The 23,082-nt window shown below is 46.8% G+C and overlaps 1 protein-coding gene across 1 annotated transcript; it reads right to left on the bottom strand.

Annotated features, from left to right (window-relative positions):
• Positions 1–818: 818 nt before the first annotated feature.
• On the bottom strand, positions 819–22,639 carry LOC133124456 (EH domain-containing protein 1-like). The gene is made up of 5 exons (XM_061235679.1): positions 21,850–22,639; positions 15,624–15,721; positions 2,367–2,779; positions 1,858–2,022; positions 819–1,734 (listed from the first exon to the last, which is right to left on the bottom strand). The coding sequence occupies exons 1-5, from the start codon at positions 22,248–22,250 to the stop codon at positions 1,210–1,212; spliced, it is 1,602 nt and encodes a 533-aa protein (XP_061091663.1). The 5' UTR covers positions 22,251–22,639; the 3' UTR covers positions 819–1,209.
• Positions 22,640–23,082: the final 443 nt, after the last annotated feature.

The following is a 23,082-nucleotide window of genomic DNA, read 5'->3' on the forward strand; positions in this document are numbered from 1 at the left end:
ACTGCGACCACACCTCGCTGGAAGAAGGACCCGAGCATTCCACACAGCTCCCACCACCTCCCGCTGCCGCTCTGCAACGCTGATCTCAGATCAGTGGCCAGCAAAATGATGCATCTGCTCCCTTACAGCAGGGTCCAACCCTGCTCCTGGAGCTCTACCGTCCAGTAGGTTTTCATTTCAACCCTAATTTGGCACACCTGACTCTACCAATTAGCAGCTCAATGAGATCTCTAGGAGGTGTGCTTTGTTAGGGTTGGAGTGCAATCCGGACAGGATGGTAGATCTCCAGGAACAGGGTTGGGCAACTCTGCCTTAGAGAATATCTTCTCTGACTGCAGTTTATGTTGGGAGTGAAACCCTGGAATGAGTCCAAGAATCAGGAATGAGATCAATGATGTTCAATTCGAGACACCATAGAGGAATACAAGTAAATAGGTCTAGAATGAACTGGAACAAGAGCACATTTCTGTGTGCCAAGCCAGTACATTCCGTACGTTAGCAATGTCCATCACAAGTCTCTCACCCAAACCCTTAATCTGAACTGTTGTTCAGCAGCAGAGTAACTAGTGAGTGAGTTAAATCATTGACTGTTTGTGGCTGGGTGAGCGCCATACAATGAGTGCAGGGGCTTCCCATCTCACTGCATACAATTACAGCAAGGAAGATAAAATACAAAACAAAGAAATAGAAAAAGGTAAATGGTCACATAATAATACAGGTAAAACCATTCTAGTGAAGAATAACTTATAAAGCTTAGGTATCATTTTCATTTTATGGAGTGTGTTATTTATCTATATATTTTTAACCACCCCCCCCGCCCCCCTCCCCAAATGTTTTCCCCCTTACAAAGGCCTTCTATCTTGTAACAATCCAAATCACAGGGCCAACTGACACCAGGGTTAAGAAAACAGGGGTAAGACTGATATTCCTAAGCATCGGTGCCAAAGCAGAACCAAGAAGCTCCATTTGCCCACAAAGCAAGTCTATTTCCATCCAAATTTATTATCCTGGTTGACACATACCTACCCTGCTCGACCTGAAATACTCTTTCCGAGCCCACTTACACAGCAACATCCCGCACCCCCCCCCACCTCCCATCCCCACAAATACAGAAATCTTCACCCCATTAAGAACCCCAGCCCCACTCTCCCAGCGCCCCACTACTCTAGCCGCCACGGACACCTCCGCTCCCCTCTCAGGCCTCGGCCTTCACTCCAGGCCCCGCTTGGAGGGGGGCACCAAGTGGCCAGGCAGCTCGCCGGGCAGCTCGTGACCTTCCAGCTTGACCTTGATCAAGTGGTTGGCCAGGGCGAACTCGTCATCGTCCAGGAAACCGTCCTTGTCCACGTCGGCCAGCTTCCAGATCTTTCCCAGCACCGTGTTGGGGAGCTTGGACTTCACCATCTCCTTCTTGGCCATGGCGCCGGACACCTTGCCGTTGACGGGCGAGAGGGTGTAGAAGATCTCATCGTAGGAGGGCTTGTCGCGGCCCACCACCCACTCCAGCTCGTCGATGCCCTCGCCCGCGCCCTCCCCGTAGCCGTGGCCGAAGGGGCCGTTCATGGTGCCCTCGAAGGCTCCGCCGTGGACCGACTGGCTGGGCATGGCAGCCTCCTCCTGGCGGACCATGACCATCAGCTTGGCGATGTCGTTGGCCAACATGTCCTCCACCGCCTCCAGCAGCTTCGGCTTCATCGACTGGAATTTGGTGAAGTCCTGCTCCGCCAAGGCCTCCTGCAGGGGGGGTGGAGCAGGTTTGGGGGGAGACGGGGGGTTTAGTGTGATTGCACTTCATTGTTTAGCAGAATGTAGAAGACCGCAAGACAAGTGAACTAAGGATGCTTGGTTTGTACTTACCTGCATCCTCTTCAGATCAGGGAAATCCCCAGGGGAAATCTGGTGCTCTTTCTCAATCTTCAGGTAGATGTCTTTCAAGTTCGCAATCAGCTCCTTCTTCTTGTTCTCCTTCCCAAACACGCTGGGCATTTCCTTCTTCAGAGAGCTGATGATGTAGGCATGTACCTAGAGAGGCATGGAATATTCTGGTCAGGTCTGAGCCATTTCGTCAAACCTATGCTAGTTAGCTTCAATCCAAACCATCAGCAGACTGACATCATACGGCAAATGTTTTAGTTGCTTTAGATTCTGTCGACTAGAAACTTGGACAACAACTTAATTGGATTTTGGACTGCACAGTAGTATACACGTAAACCTAAAATATTCCTTTCCCGTGTAGATCTCATACTTCCTTTTCTCCAGACCTGCAGGCAAGCAGCTGCCCTGTACGAAACCCGAATTTCACAAAAGTATCTGATCTCAACAGACTCGGCGACAAACCGCTCCGCAGCACTTGTTCAGGGCCTCACCTTGGACAGTCGAGCGCGCTTGATGAGGTCGTTGAGCTTGCGGAGGGCGGCGTTGCGGGGCAGGCCCTGGATGTCCCGGAACAGGTCCTGCTCCTCCGCCTCGAAAAGCTTGCGGTTGTCGGGCATCAGGAGCGGCTGGGCCCAGAAGGAGCCGATGTAGACCCGCACTACCTCGGGCGTGTTGATGATCTTCCCCAGCGACCACATGAGGGCGCCGTACACCCTCATCAGCTGCTGGGTGCCGATCTGGTCGGCCTTGTTCAGCACCACGCGCATCTTGTCCTCGTGATTCTTCAGGGCCTTGATGACCTCGGAGAACTCGTCCGAGATGTCCAGCTTGTGGGCGTCGAAGAGCAGGATGATGCGGTCCACTCTCTCGGCGAACCACTCCAGCACAGCAGCAAAATCATAGCCTGGGAGGAGGCGGCAGGGAAAGGTTTTGTTAAATCCACAATGCAGAAACCCCTTTTTTTTTTTTAAGGCTGTGGCCATGTGTTATAATGGTGAAAAGAGATTCTGACTGAACCAGAATGGCTGAACTGCTAAAATATCAACAAGGTCTATCTTTTCCAGCTAAATTCCCTTCATAATCCAGATTGACTGGACTAGGGACACACTACAATGGGGTCAGTCTTTGAGTGTCCTCAAAGTATTTGTGCTATGGAAGAGTCCAGGGACAGTTGCAGAAAACAGCATTTGAGAATAGGAGGACCAGTGTTCGTAAAAAAGGTGTCCCTGACCACTCTAATGCTATTGTATACAAGTTATATCACTGTTAAATTATATTAGGGAGAATGCTTTTCTTTTTTGTATATGAAGCTTTCACAAACTGAGCCATCTAAATAAGAAACATTACTTAGATCAACCATGTACAGTATTTAGGTTTGGGGGGGGGGGGGCATGAATCCATATTTTTGTGGTTTTAGGGGCTCAATCTTAGCCTCTCCATTTTCCCCATTTCCTGTTTTCTTCTGTAAAGCATTTTTGTGCCAGTGTTCTTTATAAAATAACCAAACAAAAATGCAATTGAATTAAAAATAGACACTGTTCAAATATTGTAATCTATACAAGTTGTAGCCAGCAAGTCCCTGGGAGTGTGGTCCATCCAGCACAATGAAAAAATATGTATTTGAACTACACTACAGTACCTTATACACTGAAATGCACATTAATGGATTTATGTGTACAGCACTTGTATCACTTGTTAACACAATCTAGGGCATTGTTTACACGACTACATTGTTATGATGAGGGTCCCAGCACTACATAGAAGATAAGGGGCAAATATTTAGGGAGCCTGTCATGTTGTGTATGCAAGTTGAGTGATGAAGTTATACTGTATTGTGCAAGTTTAGCAATGATGTTCTACTCTATTGTGCAGGCCAGTTAAGCTTGCTCACTGTATGCCTGCACTTCAAGCAGATTCATTTCATACAGCACATTAGGCTTGTGCCGTAATGCACAGCCCAGAGTACAATGTCATGTTCGGCCATCTTATGTCACGAAATTCTCCGTGGCTATGGGCCTGATTTAGTGAGACCTTTAACATGACCAGTAACATGACTAATGATTTACCATGGTACATTTTATGGACCAATGATTGTTGGTGTGACTAGTTTTGTGTGTGAAAGAAGGTCCTGTGTGCATTATGCAGCCAGGAAACAGGAAGCGATCCAGATGTCACTATGCAGGTTCAAATACTAACACTCCTACACAAGTTCTCCCGGTCAATCAGTTTGTTCTCAGAGAAACGCTGGAACTTTTCATGCAAAGTTCCAACAAATAAAGAAAGGCGCTACAACTGCAGGCAGAGCTGCAGACATTCAAACGGGGGCTGGCGCAGGGATGCTATGGGTATGAGCAGTGGAGTGAGTCACAGTGATTCTGAAAGGTGACACTGACGAAACTGAAACAGCTGACAAACTGTTTTTTTTTTTTTCTTACCGTTACCATATCATCTTTATTCACTGGCTTACAACATATTAATCTCCAGATACATACCGAGTATGAGAATTTTATTGGTATGCATAATCGAGTTATACCAGCAAAAACTACTTACATTTACCAAATAATATTAAATGCCGGCTGAGCAATTTAAATAATAATGCAAAAGGTTATCTGTGGAAAGCACAACATGACAAAAGAAGTACTGTACAAGAGAAGTGTCTTTGAGAGTAGTCAGTAATATCTTACAAGCGATTTCTGTCAGTGTGATTTGAACTGCAGACCCGGAGACAGCTGAATGGCGCAGATGACAGTTTGCATATTCGAGGTGTGTGAAAGGTATGAAAACTGCCTGACAGAGGAGTCATAAAAACAACCTCTTTCACAGTCCTAGACAATCGAGTTTGACTGGCCCTGGAGAAAACTGACATTTTGAATATTTAAAAATGTGGAACATGCCTGGAGTCCCATGCCACAAGGCCCAGCTGTTTACAGCTTATCCTGAGGAGGAAGGGTCACTGCTGACTGCACCCGGCAGCCCCACAGGGGCGGCGCATAGCTGGCTTAGTGTTGCTCAGGGATACGGGAGGGATACAGACGGTAGGGATATAGCATTGCCCGCCGCTCCAGCGACTCCTGCTGGCTGTCAGGGTGGCTTGCTCTCTGCGCACACGTGAATGGGTCCCCTCCGCCCCTGATCCGTGTGAGCGCGGTGTGTGGCTGCTTTGTGAAAAGAAGCAGCTGGCCGGCAGCTGTGCGTTTCGGAGGAGAACCACGGAATGCAATCACTCCCCCGAGCCGACAGCAGGGGGCGCACATGAGCACGCTTCTGCATAGTTGTTGAATTGGACATTCCAAATTTGTGTGGGATTGCAGATACCGTATTTTAATTGAAATAAATAAAACCGATCAATGTCCACACTGACTCATCCAGAACATTCTCTATGTGCCTCACTACTTTTGCAAAGTGTGTTTAGGACAGAGCATGCTGTCGCCGTTCTGCTTTTAGTATGACAATTCTGCATGAAACCCCAGCCCCTGGACCACACACTTTCGCATGCAGAAGCTACCGCTTCTCTCAGCCTCCCTGTCTGCTTTTTCCGTTCCCCCTCTCTGCTCTGAAAGCCAGGGTCCCTTTTGGCGATGAGGCGCCAACGGCTGGCAGCAGAGCTGACGAATTCAACCCTGAACGCCAAACAGGAAAACCCTCAGGAGCATGAATCACACTGCCGCTGCAGAGGGCCCATGTGGATGCTCCTCGCTCCGGCTCTCTCTGGCTCTCTCTCCCTCCCTCCCTCCCTCCCTCCATCTCTCCCTGGAGGTCTGACCAGGGAGCAGGTGAGAGGTGAGAGGTGAGGGTCGGGGTCGGGTCTGGCTGCCCAAGAAGAGGTAACAAGCAGACACTCTTGCAGGTTCCACACTGCCCCCTTGAATGAGACCAAAACCCTGATTTCCTGATGAGGCGACACGTGAATTATTATTGCGTTTCACGACTGTAGGTCCTCTGTTAAGATGGGAGTGATAAGAAGAACTAGACGGAAATCGAACCACGGCGCATACAAACATGCTTATTACACGGCTTTGCTGAATTCCCGATTCTGATTGGTCTACTTATTGGTACTTTGAGCCGTACGTTCAGTGACACTCCAGCCCAGTGGTGGGGACAGACTCAAGATTCTGTGGCTGTGATTACCACGGGAAATGCATTCACATCCCAGGATTTCAATTAGTCAACAAATAATTACATTTTCTGTAGTGTTATGTGGCATTTCCTTAAGAAATGGATTTCCTTTAGATTTTTTAATTAATAAGAGACAGGCGAGTAAAACCACTACATTTGTAATTGATGAAAGTGTGGACACTGGGTCCTTCACATAAAACATGTGGAACATTAATGAGTTCTGACACAGAACAAATGACAGCCAGCCAAGCCTGCATTAAATTGAAATGCGTTCCAGGAAAAGAAAAAAAGAAAAAAAGAAAAAAAAAAGAGAAAGAAGAAAAGGAAACTAAGAACTAAAACACATGCTTTCAATAAACTTCACCGATGTAGAGACTGTCTGTAAAAAAAACAAATAAAGGTATGAGAACCACTTCCTTCAGACCACAACTAAACAGAACTGAAACTGAATAAAGTCTAGTCACACTTCAAATTTATGAAAAACAACCTTCAAGGCTCAACGGACAAGTTTTCTCCAAGCAGCGGTCAGCTCCTCACACGTCACAATGACTTTTTCACCGGGGGTCAAATTTAACTTCAACTCCCCGCACAAACAAAAATTATATTGTTCCTACTCTGCATATTCCTTAGCTTCAAAATTACAGCAGTAACTGCAAACCTGCACAATCAACACTTCTAAAAGAAAAGCTCAAAATCCCTCAAATATGCACTTTCCAGAGCATTTGCAGAACTGTAGATTTGGCTTAAAAAATGCAGAATGCTGCCATTGACACTTTTACTCAGCCAAAAGTGAGTAAAACACGTGCTCTGTAATGAATGGCCGTTTCGGTTAGGGCAGCCTATAGCCTAGTGGCTAAGGTACATCAATCCCCAGTGTAGCCACAATAAGATCCACACAGCTATTGTGCCCTTGAGCAAGGCCCTTAACCCCACATTGCTTGATTGTCCTCTGCTTAGTCTAATCAACCATAAATCGGTTTGGATAAATAACTCAGTCAGCTAAATAACAAATTATTATATATTATATAATATAATATAATATAATATATGATAATAATACATATATATATATATATATATTATATTATAATTATAATAATTATAAAGTAATTGACTGCTAATGAATCTCCTGTCATCCCTCCAGTGGGCTCCAGTTTTGAATGAGGAAAACAATTCCTGAGATCCAATTTACACATTAAGGATTCAATTCGACCACAACTTCCCCCTTTGAAATGCCTCCCTGGTAATTGCACTTTTAAAGCATTTAAAGCACTGCAAAAAAATATACAGACTAAAAGTATTTTAACACTGGTAGCAAAAAAGGGGAAGGAATACTTGTGGCTGGTTGGCTGACTTAATTGCTGAAGTAACGAGTTCTGTAAATAAATCAGAAGTGAAAATAAATGTTAATGTTATGGTTAGACGGGGTGAAGCTCAGTCTGGTGGAAGGCCTGATGGGAATTCAGTGGGGAGCGCAGAAGGTATTTCTGAATGTTTTTTTCCATCGACACCCTCGTTTTCCCTCTCCTCCTGTGCTCCCTTCCTTTCAGCGGTTTCTGAATGGAAATATCCCCACTGGCACTCCGAGATCTCCCCACATGCAGCACACAGGGAGAGCAGTGTGTGTGTGTGTGTGTGTGTGTGTGGGTGTGTGGGTGTATATATATGTGTGTACGTGTTTGTGTGAGTGTGTGTGTGTGTGCAACAGCGTCTCTGAGCTTGTGTGTGTGCGTGCTTATGCGCATGCGCAGGTATGTGTGTGTGTACGTGTGTATGCAGGTCAATGTGTGGAATAGCTTGCCAGTACATGTAGTGCAGGCAGAAACACTGGGGGTTTTCAAGACCAGACTTGCTACAGTACCATTTAGCCTTCAGGCTAAACACTAGATACACTTAGGGGTAGGAAAAGGCGAGCATTGCTGGGCTGAATGGCATGTTCTTGCCGTTACCTTATGTTACGTTATGTTAGATAAGTCCCGATACAGAGATAAATCATTTGCATCATATATCATTAACAGCAATCCTCTGCATGGTTTGCATTGTGATTGGTGTTGTCAGTAAGGCGTGGTTTGCATTGTAAGTGGAGTGGTCAGTATTGCATTGTAAGTGGTGTGGTCAGTACTGCATTGTAAGTGGTGTGGTCAGTATTGCATTGTAAGTGGTGTGGTCAGTATTATATTGTAAGTGGTGTGGTCAGTATTGCATTGTAAGTAATGTGGTCAGTATTGCATTGTAAGTAGTGTGGTCAGTATTATATTGTAAGTGGTGTGGTCAGTATTGCATTGTAATTGGTGTTGTCAGTAAGGTGTGGTTTGCATTGTAAGTGGTGTGGTCAGTACTGCATTGTAAGTGGTGTGGTCAGTATTGCATTGTAAGTGGTGGGGTCAGTATTGCATTGTAAGTAGTGTGGTCAGTATTGCATTGTAATTGGTGTTGTCAGTAAGGTGTGGTTTGCATTGTAAGTGGTGGGGTCAGTATTGCATTGTAAGTGGTGTGGGCAGTATTGCATTGTAAGTGGTGTGGTCAGTAAGGTGTGGTTTGCATTGTAAGTAGTGTGGACAGTATTGCATTGTAAGGTGTGGTCAGTATTGCATTGTAATTGGTGTTGTCACTAAGGTGTGGTTTGCATTGTAAGTGGTGTGGTCAGTTGTCTGACAGGGCGCTGCCACGTGGAGCAGCTGTAGTCTAGGAGCCGGAAGTCACACAGCTCTGCGAACGCGAGATTAGCAAACCGATACCACAAATGGGGACGGCGCGAAGACAGACGGGCCCGACTGCACAGCTGTGGCAGGAAGTACTCGAGATTCTCCCAAGTAACTGCCAGACCCTGTGCACATAAGCCAACAAGACATTTTATCATGTATGCAGCTCAATATTTGGAGAAGCTTACAAAGTAAACAAATGATGTCCAGCGTTGGAGCCCACTCCAAACCAACGCGCACACACCTGCACACGCACACGGACACACGCAAGCACCTTTTGATGCATTCTCATGACAAGTTGCGCTTTTTGCCGAGGGTTTGACTGCTGAGCGTAGAGATGCAGCAGACAGATGAGAAAGCTGAGGCTGTCACACACAGAATTGTGGGATATGTCAAGCATGCGCGAACTACAGAGTCTGGTCACCACATAACTCGTAGAGCAGTGGAGTGAATGCAACAGGAAGACGGGTATGGGGATGGAAATCCCCCAGGCACACGTAGCAACGGCAGAGTAACAAATACATGAACCTCGCAAGTGAATCTTTCAGCCACATTTCGTCAACAGAGCAGAGGACAGACCATACAGACCATGAGTCATAAGCAATTTAATGCCATTATTGAGGACTTAAAAAAAAATGAGAAGTTTGACTTAAGCATTCAAACTATGTAAAGTATGGAAGTTCATTGAATACAGAATTAAGCTGCTAGAAACTTCTCAAGAGAGGATATTGAAACAGTGTCACAAAACAACCATGTAAACCAGAAAGATCATCTTAAAATTACAATGAAAATTTCTGCTCCGAATAAGCACAACGTACATATTTTGTCAGGGGCAGAACTACACGCAAGTCTTGCTACACGTGTGACCATGTTTTCAGGGTGGTTTCACACAGAGTACACCGAGCTGAAGTCAGTATGGTGACCATCGCACATATGGCCAAGTTCAATAAATATTTACCCTACTCCATAAACAGGAGCACAGTTCACTACTGAACGGATGTCATAAAACCAGCCCATCTGCAGATTTAAAGAAAGAACTTGTCCGTCGGGAGATGGTGTGGCGTAGTACATAGGGAAACCATGGCAGTGTTGGAAAGTGCACACTTACTACTTACTATTTGCACTACATTTCAATGAAAATCAGGCCAGTTTAGTATTTGTAGTATGCTAGTATGCGGTTTCAAACACAGCCCAACTCTCAATTTACATTACATTATTGGCATTTGGCAGATGCTCTTATCCAGAGCGACGTACAGACTAAGCGGGAGACAATCCTCCCCTGGAGCAATGCAGGGTTAAGGTCCAACGGCTGTGCGGATCTTATTGTGGCTACACCGGGATTAGAACCACCGACCTTGCGTGTCCCAGTCATGTACCTTAACCACTACGCTACAGGCCGCCCTCAATCCACACACCATTCCAGCCGAGTGTGGCAGGGGGGTGCAATCCAAAGTACATTGTCCCACAATCCCTTCTCCACCACCCCTCTCTGCGCTCCCCTTATCTGAATAGACTGACAAAACACAAAAACAAAGCCAAGCACAAGCTTTGCCACACGAAAAGATCCCCATACTTGTGTCAGTAAAGGTCACTCCATTGTGTTGCTCTCCTACAGGAAATGTCCCCTTCCCACAATAGCACATCAAAACACTACACCCCTCTTCAGCCCGCACTGGAGCGCACAAGAGAGGAACCACCACGGAAAACATCCAAGGAGCGGCTCACTCAGACCCACTGCACAACGGATAATGAACAGTGGCAGTATTCTGAATGGGCATTGTCTTCAGAGCATCCGTGTACACACGTACTGTATCATAAGTATATTTAGATGCATCAGTGACGGTGGAGATTCTGGGACTACCCCCACAAATGTTTTTAAATGTTTTGAGTATCTACCCCCGCAGTCACCAGCTCCGATGTCTTGATTCCTGTGGCTAGAGTGGAAACGCTGTGATCGAGGAGGGTTCCCTATCCAATGGTTGGAAGTCAGGAAAGACGACCGCAGGCATGTTAAAAAACTGCTCCTGAAGTCTTTCCTACCACAGCTCCTTGAAGCAGCACAATAGCCAGACAAATAATGGCTAGGCTCAGGCTGTGGAGGGGAACATCACATCACATTTGAGGCAGTGACACCAAACCCCCCCCGGACACGGACAGAGAAGTCCCTGAGAAACCGTACGGCTTTGTGAAGAAGACATACCCCACTTAATGTGGTCCGCACATTTCAAGGGCACGTTTCTAAATGACAAGCACGAAAGCAGGCTTGCACTTTAGATAGAGAAGCAGCGGCATTTAGAATGATGGATTTACCCCAGATGAGAGTGTAATGGGTAGCGTAACAGGGCAATGTAATGATAGTGTTATGGTAGTGTAATAGTGTAATGTAATGGTAGATTAATAGTATATTGTAATGATAGTGTAACAGCAGTGTAACAGTGTAATGTAATGGTAGTTTAATAGCATATTGTAATGATAGTGTAATAGCAGTGTAACAGTGTAATGTAATGGTAGTTTAATAGCATATTGTAATGATAGTGTAATAGCAGTGTAATAGTGCAATGTAATGACAGTGCAATGTGTTAGGGCAATGAAAAGCTGAGGCGCTTCTGAGTCAGTAACACCAGCAGGATGGCCAAAGGCCTGTGTGGGAGGCACCCTGCACGGCTCTGTGCTTCTCAACAGTCATCCCTCTGGGACCATTCCCAGTCTCACATCCCACAATGCACCGCGGGCACAGGAATCTTATCTATGCAGCTTCAGGAGATGCGTAGTGCAGATTCTGGAGACTTGTGTGGAAAAAACCGACAAGAATAGAAAGAGGAGGGTTTCACAGAAGGAACAGGGAATCCATCCGGTGGACACAGTTCAGCTGCTCTCACTGCCACGTAGACAGAAATGTGGTCCCCATGAAGCCTGTGTTTGTGTGTGTGTGTGTGTGTGTGTGTGTGTGTGTGCGTGTGCGTGTGCGTGTGCGTGTGTACGTGACTTTATGTGAGTTTGATATGAGAGTGAGAGTGAGAGAGAGAGAGAGAGTTTGTGTGTGTGTGTGTGTGTGTGTGTGTGTGTGTGTGTGTGGTGCTAGTGCGTGACATTGTGTGTTTTGGACGCAAGCCATATGGCATGGGGACAATGGGGAAGCACAATTATGTGACCCAGTGTGGACTTCCTGTGTGTGATGATGACACTGTGTGTGTGTGATGAAACTACCTCTTATTTCCCATGTCAAAGGACTCATTCTTACACTGCGTTACTGCCAACTTCTGCATGAGAGTTCCGATTAACTGGTCCGGGGTTATTATGAGGCATGAAAACGAGAAATAGGAAAATATTCACAACCACATCCAATAAGAACACTGAACCATCAGCTGGTTAGCGGGCAGGTGTATTAAATATTGGTGAGACTGTCTGGTCTACAATTGGGCAAAAGTGGTTTTCCCACACAAGGTTAAGAGCTTTTACACTTCCACAGCTGTGTCCCCACTGTTTTCACCCTCACCGTTCCTACTGGTCAAGAGAAGATCCATTTCCAATCATTTATCTTTCCTCATGGATGTGATTAGTAATTAGCAATGGTAGAGTGAGGGCTCATTAACTCCATAATGCCTCGTCCCAAGAACCACCATTTGCAGACCTGTATGACCCAAATGAATGACTGCTCTGTGTAGAAAAACACAATTATTTGTATCACAGTGACTGCCCTACCCATTTCGGGGTCAATGAAGCAACACTCTCCCATAACTAAAAGTCTGCCCCCTTGATATGTAAAAATGGTGTGCTGAGCCCCAGGGCTACTGTGAACACAGAAAAGAGAAATACCGAACCCATTATGGACGAAGACTATAGAAAACCCGTAGAAAGGCCTATGAACCACAATGCTTTTCAACAGTCATGTGTCTTGAAAAAATGGTCATATGAGCAAATACGATGCTGGTGTCACATCCGTGTGTTAAGGCGGATGTAATGCGCAGTGTGCATCAGTGTGTCTCCTACATTTACAAATGCTTAAAATACTCACATAGGCGCACAGTTTAGATTCCAGCGTGGTCAGCATCCTCCGACACAGTACCATGAAGAACAGCACGGCAAATCCACAGTGATACACGGCATGCTGACGTCCAGTTTAACAATAGACCATTCGGACGGCCGGCTAACACCCACCCACCGGCATGAAGAACACTTCTGCAGCCAGAGGGCTCCAATTAGAAAGTGCAATGCGGGCGATATGCAGCTGAGGCTGAGCGTGACCTGTGGTATGCGGCGCACTACTACAGCCCAGTGCGGCGCAGCCCAGCGTCAGCGTGTTAAAACACATCACAGCAGGTCCTGCAGAGGGCGCTACGGCCGGCAGCACGCGGAGCTCCAGGATCGCCATCCGCTGCAGCGTCCTCCAACTCATCGCAAGAACAGAAAACCAGAAACGTGTTGTTTTCCAGCTGCGCACACTTCTCTATTCTATTAATCACTTTATGTGTCCCTCCCCCCACCAGGTCACATGCTCCCCTCCCCAGACCCGCCCCCCCCCCCCCCCCCCCCCCCAGCTCGGGCAGGAGGGGTAAAGGTCACAGTCACAAGCATCGCTTAAAAGTGTAAAAACCAGCCCTGTGAAACCTTTACAGACAGCCAATTAGAACAGAAGTGGACAGAGAAGCACATAGACGGAAGAATTAAAGCATCCACTCGTGTCAAATAAGAGCACTCGAAAAATGGCACGGCCATTTGAAATGCCAAGCGCCTGTTCTGAGTGTATTGTTCTCCAAGCGCACTCAGAGATTACTGAGGCATACGAGGCATTCCGCTTCTACCAGTCTCCCAGCGAGGTGGACGGGCTAATTCATTCTGCATCATATTCCTTCCTTCTGAGCAGGAAGCACTCTAGTCCACTCTCTACATGTAGGTGATGAGTTGTATTTGAAATGCACCAACAAAATGTCTCTCAAAGAAGACGTAATGCTAACAGTAAACATATCTTTGTCCAATATATCCGGTCACGACCGATATATTAAAACATTTTTTAAAGTTAAAGGTCTTTTGAAACAAACACAGAGCACTGGATCAGCTAAGATGGAACCCAACAATATCAGCCTGGCCTATTCAACCGAAAAGCATAAGAACAATTAGGCTGCTATTCCTGTGTTGCCCCATTTTTAGACAAATTAGCTCTCAGAAATGACGTTATTCAAAACGGCAGATTTTCATGTTGGGAAGAGTGGTTCAACAGAGAGCGTGTAAAAACAGTCCTAAACCGTCTGAAACTATGTGGGGTGACAGCGCTGAGAGAATAGAGAAGAATGGAGCAGCCTGGTTTGCATTGTTCTGCCCCCCCTCCACCACCCCTCTCTTTTTGTCTCTCTGTGTGTTCCTTCCCTCCTCCCCCTCTCGGTAACGCCTGCCCCCCCCTCCCAGCGGGGTCTGCTTCCCGGCCGTGTGGCCTTCTCTTTGTCAGCGCGGTTATCTCCTGGTGCTGCTCTCACCCGCAGCTCATGCACAGACACACTCGAGGACAGCACAGGCTCTGACTCACACATCCAGGACTGCACAGGCTCTGACTCACACATCCAGGACTGCACAGGCTCTGACTCACACATCCAGGACAGCACAGGCTCTGACTCACACATCCAGGACTGCACAGGCTCTGACTCACACATCCAGGACAGCACAGGCTCTGACTCACACATCCAGGACAGCACAGGCTCTGACTCACACATCCAGGACTGCACAGGCTCTGACTCACACATCCAGGACTGCACAGGCTCTGACTCACACATCCAGGACTGCACAGGCTCTGACTCACACATCCAGGACTGCACAGGCTCTGACTCACACATCCAGGACAGCACAGGCTCTGACTCACACATCCAGGACTGCACAGGCTCTGACTCACACATCCAGGACAGCACAGGCTCTGACTCACACATCCAGGACAGCACAGGCTCTGACTCACACATCCAGGACTGCACAGGCTCTGACTCACACATCCAGGACTGCACAGGCTCTGACTCACACATCCAGGACTGCACAGGCTCTGACTCACACATCCAGGACTGCACAGGCTCTGACTCACACATCCAGGACTGCACAGGCTCTGACTCACACATCCAGGACTGCACAGGCTCTGACTCACACATCCAGGACTGCACAGGCTCTGACTCAACATCCAGGACTGCACAGGCTCTGACTCACACATCCATTTTCAGACTTACACAGGACTGCACCCAGACACATTCAGCTCAGGCCTCACACACTGCCGACACCCAGGAAATAAACACATACTCACTCACACACTCACACACTCACACACTCACACACTCACACACTCACACACTCACACACTCACACACTCACACACACACACACACACACACACACACACACACACACACACACACACTCCCCCTGCTGACACAGTCAAAAAAATACACAAAAAACCCCAAGTGAGCGGGCAGGGGCCCCAGCAAGGAGAAAAGCTAAAAATACGTTCCTCTCCAGTGCCCTGGTATTAAGCAGCGGTTCACGGTAAGCCATACAGACTGAACTTTATTCTTCAGTGCAGGACCAGCTCTGGCCCGAGGCTGAAACCTGGCTGCACTGCGAGGTGAATTTACGATGCGCGGCTTTATCTTGGAAAACTACAAGGACAGAGAGCAGAAGCAGACTCCTCCGCAGAGACCCGCTCCCTCCCACAGTCTCCGTTGACATCCCCACAAGCAGAGCCCGTGAACGGGCCTGCCTCCATTCACTCACGCCCCATTCCGCTAGATCTCCGTTTACTTTGAGAACACCACCAGGGCTGAAGAGGAGACGGAAAGAGGGAAGGACAGAGGGAAGGATAGAGGGAGGGGGGTGGGGAGGAGGGGGCAGCCTGTTTAGTGTAGTGTAGTGTAGTGTAGTGTAATGGATGAGAACTGCAGAAGGAGAGGGGAGACAGCACACCTCTGCTGATGCGCTGCTTCTCTCCAGACAGGATTCCTGGGGTGTCGATGATGCTGATGCTCTCCAGCACGGGGTTGGACATCTGAGCGCACATGAACCTGCAGGAGACGGAGAGACACGCACGCTTTTCAGTCTTTATTTAGCTCCACATTTACAACGTACATTACCAGGGCCAAAATATATTTCAATCTGATGTCCTTCACTTGAGTAGCAGAAAGTATACCAGTAGTATCTATCAAACAATATGCAGAATACACCTTTGCCTTTCAATTGCTCCAGCAAGAAAGATTATGGGTATTGGAAACATCTTCTTCTCCATACACAGTGTCTGCCTATAATGGAGGAGACTGAGAAATGTTCTGCCATTCACTTTGCTCTTCATTTAGCCTGATTAATCACACACACTACACACTACACACTACACACTACACACTACACACTACACACTACACACTACACACTACACACAACACACAACACACAACACACAGGGCAGATGAGCAGGAGATACACACTAGGCAGACAAACTGCCATTTACTCTTAGCTGAGACAGATAACTTAACTGCACCCAGGAAGATGAATCACAGTGAAAATAACATCACCGTGGTGATTAACCAGAGGGCAGCTTTACATTACAGCAGCAGCAACTCCTCAGGAAAAAATGAGGCACGATGATGCGCATAATGACAACGGGTTTTGACAAAAACAAGCACGTAATCCCACGCCCACACGCAGGCAGGCAGCACAACCTGAACGCTCTGTTCTGACTCCGCTGAGTAACACTGTTGGTGAGCTGTATGAGGCAGTCTGATGTGCTCAGACAAACAGTCAGGTTTTTTCAGTTTCTGCGGTTTGCTACCAACACATTGGCACAAACACATACAGCCTATGCAGCTAGAGCTCTAGGGGCTCCAATTTTAGGAGCTGAACATGTACCATTTAAGAGCACACCTGCTAAATGGGATCCTATTTTTCAACTAAGGAACACATCTCTTGGGAAAATGTGAGCATAGAGCCCCTGAAATGTTATATTTAATACTGGTACAGGACTCACTCAAGCAAAACTCATATTGTAAATAAAATATAAAACTTCAAAACTGTATTTAAAATGCAACACCAGCAATATAAATAGAACTAACATAAACATTTAGTAAAACAACAAGCAAGGCATTGAAAACACTACTCCAACACATATCCACCAACGTGTTTATTAAAATCGAAAGTAAAACTATTTGTATGACCTTCAACGTATGCACACAATACGATGTAGATAAAATAAGATAAAATACTTTCGCTTTCATGAGAGTGTGTGCCAGCACACAACCCCAAAGCAAGTCAAACGCCAAGTCAAAGTCCAATGGGACGCACAGGGGACTGACAGTGGGAAGACGGCCGACAAAGACAGCGATTGTTCACTTCTCCTTTCACTCCTCCTTGTTCATGTGAGGGTGCGAGTCAGTTTCCGTACCGCTCCTCTCCTCTGCCCCGCTGATCTCTGCTCCTCTCGTCCCATCCCATCCCGTTCCTCTCCTCTCACCCCGCTCCTCTCTGCTCCTCTCCTACCGCCCCGCTCCTCTCCCCTCACCCCGCTCCTCTCCTCTGCCCCACTCCTCTCTGCTCCTCTCCTCCCATCCCATCCCGCTCCTCTCCTCTCACCCCGCTCCTCTCCTCTGCCCCGCTGATCTCTGCTCCTCTCGTCCCATCCCATCCCATCCCGTTCCTCTCCTCTCACCCCGCTCCTCTCTGCTCCTCTCCTACCGCCCCGCTCCTCTCCCCTCACCCCGCTCCTCTCCTCTGCCCCACTCCTCTCTGCTCCTCTCCTCCCATCCCATCCCGCTCCTCTCCTCTCACCCCGCTCCTCTCCTCTCCTACCGCCCCGCTCCTCTCCTCTCCTCTCCTCCCACTCACCCCGCTCCTCTCCTCTCCTCTCACCCCGCTCCTCTCCTCTCCTCTCACCCCGCTCCTCTCCTCTCACCCCGCTCCTCTCCGCTCCTCTCCCCCCGCTCCTCTCCTCTCCTCCCGCTCGTCTCTGTTCCTCTCCTCTGCCCCACTCCTCTCTGCTCCTCTCCTCCCATCCCGCTCCTCTCTGCTCCTCTCGCCCGGCTCCTCTCCTCTCCTCCCGCTCGTCTCTGTTCCTCTCCTCCGCCCCACTCCTCTCTGCTCCTCTTCTCTCCTCTCCTCCCATCCCGCTCCTCTCCTCCCATCCCGCTCCTCTCTGCTCCTCTCCTCCCGCTCCTCTCCCGTGCCGCTCCTCAGCCCTAGGCCAGTGGACTCAAACCCCAACCAGAGAGTCCACAACTCAGCTGCCCTCACAGCAAGCAATGCCTTTAACCTCAACTACCCGAGTCGGATATACAAATGGGCAAAATGTAGAATCCAAGCCAGTAGTTAATGTTACTGGAATGTTTTATCAATGCCATAACAGTGTCATGACATGGCAGCAACATTGTGGGAATGTTTCTGCTAGCGGGGATGTAAGCAGGTCCTTCCAGACAGGGACTTCTGTTAACAAAGGAACATGGTGTGCACAGCTTGATGCATACTGATTACATACAATGTCAGCATAAGCATACAGCACTTCTGAGTCTGGGTCTTGATGTAAACGCACTGTAGCCAGTTTATTTCTGCTACACCTGAGGCACAGTTTGTCTCTCGTCCATGTGAGCTTTACTCACATGGTAAATGCACCTTTCCAGAGGCTTCTCTGGCACTCCCCTATCTGACCAACAGCATACTTCAGCGGCGTCGTCATGACAAAATCATCGCAGTGCCTTCTCCATTATCCTCCTGCCGTCTCTCCACACAGAGAGAGCACCCATAACATTCTGCAAATATTCACTCCTCGTCACGGTTCTCGCACTACCCCGTAAATAATCCAGCCAACTTGAACACCAGATTCTCTCTCCCGGACCCGGTCTCTGGCACTCGTCAGCTCTCCCTTCCTCTCCCCCGCCCTGATCTGGAGCTCCGTCTGCGTCAGAGGACGAAGACGCCAGTAAGACTCGCCTCACACACAAGCACACTCATCCCGTATACACTTCACACGAACGGTGTGAAATATGAAGCCTTGCCTCGGTGTCAGACAATCGATAACAGGAGACTGTCGTATCTCCACTGTGTATCGCACCTGCGTGTACAAGCAATGCACTGCTCTTACATAACTCCTCCAACAGCACTGAACACAGGCTGGAGGCATAATAATGCGAGTAAATAAAAACTAAACCTCCAGATATTTTGGAGTGTGTGTGTGTGTGTCCACCAGTTCATCTCCGGGTTACTGGAAGTCTAAACACGCTGAGTCAGTTCCCGATTAACATAATAACCACAGAATAGGTGCATTATCACTGACCCTGCTTTTCCTCTCTGCTCAAGCGAGCAAAGCTGACTGTGAAACAATGGGATTGACAAAATCCTCTAACAACTAGGTTATTTCACATATTGCTTCATATTTATCAATACCCTTATCATCCTAGGAATGACAGGAGCATGATGATCCACTTTATTCTTCATACTAGGATATCCTAACAGTCTTTCTGTAAACCTGGAATATAAGACCTGCTCATAACAAGTTAGTGATATATCTGACAGTACTGACTATGAAGATTTACATTTTCTAAAGAAGAAAAACTAAAGTTGTTCTCTTTAACAAACTGGATCCAAGTTTCTACATGTAATCTTACATCAGCCTTGAAATACTCCGTCGTAATGCAACATATGGCAAAGAAGGAACTACGTTAATCTGGGCCAGGAACCATCCCCCAAATAGAATTGAGAACACTACTCAGCACATATATCGCCGCGTCAGTGCAGTGTGAACTTTATCTTCAATTTGTGTTACAAACATCCTCTTCCAGATCAAGGCAGTTCTCACAATAGAGGGGCACCAGGGCGGGGAATCGTTCTTATAACTGCCACGGGATGTTTATACTTTGAGGCCAAATACACCCTTGATCCAAGTCCATTTCTGGAAGCAATTCAGAAGACGGAACCCCCGCACAGCAGCCTGTAGCCCAGTGGCTAAGGTACCTGACTTGGACCCGGAAGGTTGGTGGTTCAAGCTCAAGTGTAGCCATGATGAGATCCTCACCGCTGTTTGGAACTTGAGCAAGGCCTTTAACCCCGCTTTACTGTAAATCGTTTTGGATAAAAGCGTCAGCTAAATAACAAATCATTGCTATAGCTCTCAGTCACTCTTCACAACCCAGGCAAGCTTCCGCCCCTGAAGGCCGGAGCACTGGCCGCTTCCCCACCCCTCCGTTGCTAAGTGACAGGAAGCCGACTCATCCTCCTCTCCACGTGTGAATCACTGAGCGGTGAGAAGGCACCCCAGCCCTGGAGGAGTTCCTCACCCCGCTGAACCGTCTGACCGCAGCCCGAGGTTCCTTTAAGGCACAGCTGCCCAAATCCTGTTCCTCAAGGTCGGCTGGCCTTTCAGCCCTCAGCTGGTGAACCTGATTCGACTAATTTACAGCTTAAGGAGCTCTCTAGCCGTTGAATGAGAAGTGCTGTGTTGGGGTTGGAGTTAAAACCTACCAGGACGGTAGATCTCCAGGAACAGGGCTGGACAGCCCTGCTTTAAGGGCTCCTTCAGCTCCACTACATTATATGAATGAATCTATAGTCATAGGAAATCATGGGTATGTGGTGAGGTATGGCCTGATGAAAGCACCAATAAGCCCTGAAGTTGGAATGAAATTCCAGACACAAACAGCCCCCTGGATGGGAATTCACAGGCGGTTTGGCTTTGAAGTCCACCTCCCTCCCTTCCTCCCTTCCTCTCCACCTTCACAGGCTACTACACCAGCAAATGAACCAGATTCCACCCCTAAAGCCTTTGATCTACCGATGGAAACGCCCCAGCAGCCAATGACAACTGACAAGCCGCTTCAACCCAGAGCCAGGCCATTTAGAAAAACAGGCAAATACCCAACAGGAACACCGATTATTCACAGAACAATGTCGGAGCAATGCCGTAAATGGAAAATAACGAAGAACTATGATTACATGGAAGAAAAACAAACACCACTTAATGACTAAAGTTACCTGCATTTCTTGTTTGGTAGAGTTATAACCTCAACTACAGTATTGCTGTTCTCACCATACAAAAGACAAAGCTTCCATTGAGATTCAACTAAAGAATTCTTAGAATTTAATAAATGATGCTCTATAACAAAAAAAACATTATAAAATGACAGGGCTTCAAAAGATGCGCATGAGTCAACAATGGGGCCCACGAGTGAATTACAGCATTGTTTGAGGCTGAATTGAGTTCATACCTTAGCCTTGTTTACCATGGAATACCTAAAGTAGGCCCAGACATATAAACACAAAACAGGGTCTTAGTAGAGTTAAGAGACAATGGAGTTTCGATGTGGTCACTGATTACAGAATATAGATTTGTTGGTGAAAGTGATGTTGCAGGGTATAAAGACTAAAGAATTCCAATGGTTGCATAAGAGCGTTAAGGAATTCCCCAAACAGATGACAATCAGGTCTTATTCTGATAATCATCTGAGTCAAGACTAAAACATTCCTTACAGGACTAGGATCCAAAATAAATCTCGTTCACTTCATAATCATATCAAACTGAAAGAATAATCGGCGCACTTCAGTCAGTAATTCATCATTGTGAATATTGATGATAAACAGAGCCGCAGATTATACAGAAGACCTAATCTAGTTTTATTGCGTTATTGTTTTACTGCGTTGAGGATTTCCGTCTTGATAAAAAAAGAAATACCTTAATAACACTGTGACAGGCTGCATCCTGTAATAGAGACTCTGAGCTAAACATTTATGCTTTGTAGAGATCTTAGGAAATATTCAGCCAATGGTACTATTCTGACTGTCAATCGTACAGATCAGCACATCACAACTTCTCCCTAAACTCACAGCTACACTCCAAGCTGTTAAATACGCATAATAGCCAGTGATGTTATCCGAAAAGAATAGGTCTATACCATTGTAAGCTTAAAAGGTAGGGTTGGGCAGGAATAGTATAGACAAATAATATGCTAGGCTACCATCATCATCATTTCGGTTCAGCATTAGTTTCAGAAGTTGTTCTTATATTTAGCTAGCCTGTTGTACAATTAAACCACCAATATCAAAATGAATGACACCCTAGCAAATGTCGATATTCAAATGCACGTACTTGCAACATTCTACTTTTAACTAACTAGGGGTCACGTTAGAGGTGCTGACGGCGAGTGGAAGAGTGTATCACCTGTTAAGGAATGCGTTTCCAAAAGCGTTGAGTTTGCGGAAAGGTTTCTTGGGGTCAACTACCAGTGCATTGCCTGGTATCACCCCTTCTTGGTCGCCGTGCATTACTGCTATGAAAGAGTCTGTGGTCGGTTCTGGGCCTATTCGCATGCCAGGAAAGTCTTGTTCCATTAGGTGTCGGATAAAAGTAGTCTTCCCAGTCGAGTACTGCCCAACTAAGAGTACCATGGGCTTGTTGTCGAAGTCGGCATCTTCTAAAGCAGGCGAGTGAAACTCGTGGAAGCGATAAGTGTCTTCCAGGGGAAACAGTTTGGTCTGGTAGAGTCGCCGCAACCCGTCCGAAACGGTTTGAAATAATTCAGGGTCTTTTTTCTTCCCATTCTTGTTGCTCCAACTGAACATTGTGCCTGATCTACCCAGCAAGTCGCGTATCTTGAAGAAAATATGGTTGTTATCAAAATAATGTTGTATCGTTAGCTAGAAGGATGTAAATTGCCGTCCGTCCCGAACAGCAGAATGGATGAAGTTTGAGCTAGCCTAGTAACTTAGCTTAAAGGTTCCGAACGTCCCACCCACCACTAGCTAGCAACACGCTAGCGACAATTTGCTTCTCGTAAAGTTAGATACCTAAGAATATAAATGTATCTAGTTATCCTTTTTTTATATGTATACCCGCGGATTTTCCTCTTATTCTTTTAAAGGAATGTTTTTTTATTTTATTTTATTAAATCAATGGCTTAACTTTCCCCCTTCATCCACGGTGTCGCACCCTACTGCCAGCTGGCTCTACCTCGAGCACAGTGTGGAAAGTCTGAAATTTCAACAGGAAGTTGTATAGAAATTCAGAATAAAAGTCCCACAGTAAACGGAATGTTCTACTCTTTTCGTGTAGCGTGACAGTAGGCTAGGCATCATCATCATCAACTACTTGAAAATGAATAAATCACAGAGGAAGACTTTATACTTTACATCGCATTTAATTGATTACGCTGTATAATTGGGGACGCGAACTGGCTTTGTCGAACAAGTGCAGGTCATCTGGAATGCTCTAGTAATGCCTTCAAATTAGCAATGAGACAAAGTTGGTTGGTTGTCGGGATGAGCAAGCCCTACTAATAAATTATTGTTTGGGATAGCATGGGCAATGAACTTATCTACATGTTTATTTTTAATATGGAGTATGTTACCCATAACATTTTAATGCTTTTATGCACTGAGTTGCTGCCACAGGATT

Source organism: Conger conger, chromosome 3, assembly GCF_963514075.1.
Source record: "Conger conger chromosome 3, fConCon1.1, whole genome shotgun sequence".
In the NCBI taxonomy this organism is placed as follows: Eukaryota; Metazoa; Chordata; class Actinopteri; order Anguilliformes; family Congridae; genus Conger; species Conger conger.

Coding starts and splice junctions, on each gene's coding strand:
- LOC133124456 (XM_061235679.1), bottom strand. CDS start 22,250: ATGTTCAGTTGGAGCAACAAGAATGGGAAGAAAAAAGACCCTGAATTA. Junction 15,722..21,849: donor GGAAACGCATTCCTTAACAG/GTGATACACTCT, acceptor CGTCTCCTGCAG/GTTCATGTGCGCTCAGATGT. Junction 2,023..2,366: donor AGCGCGCTCGACTGTCCAAG/GTGAGGCCCTGA, acceptor ATGCCTCTCTAG/GTACATGCCTACATCATCAG.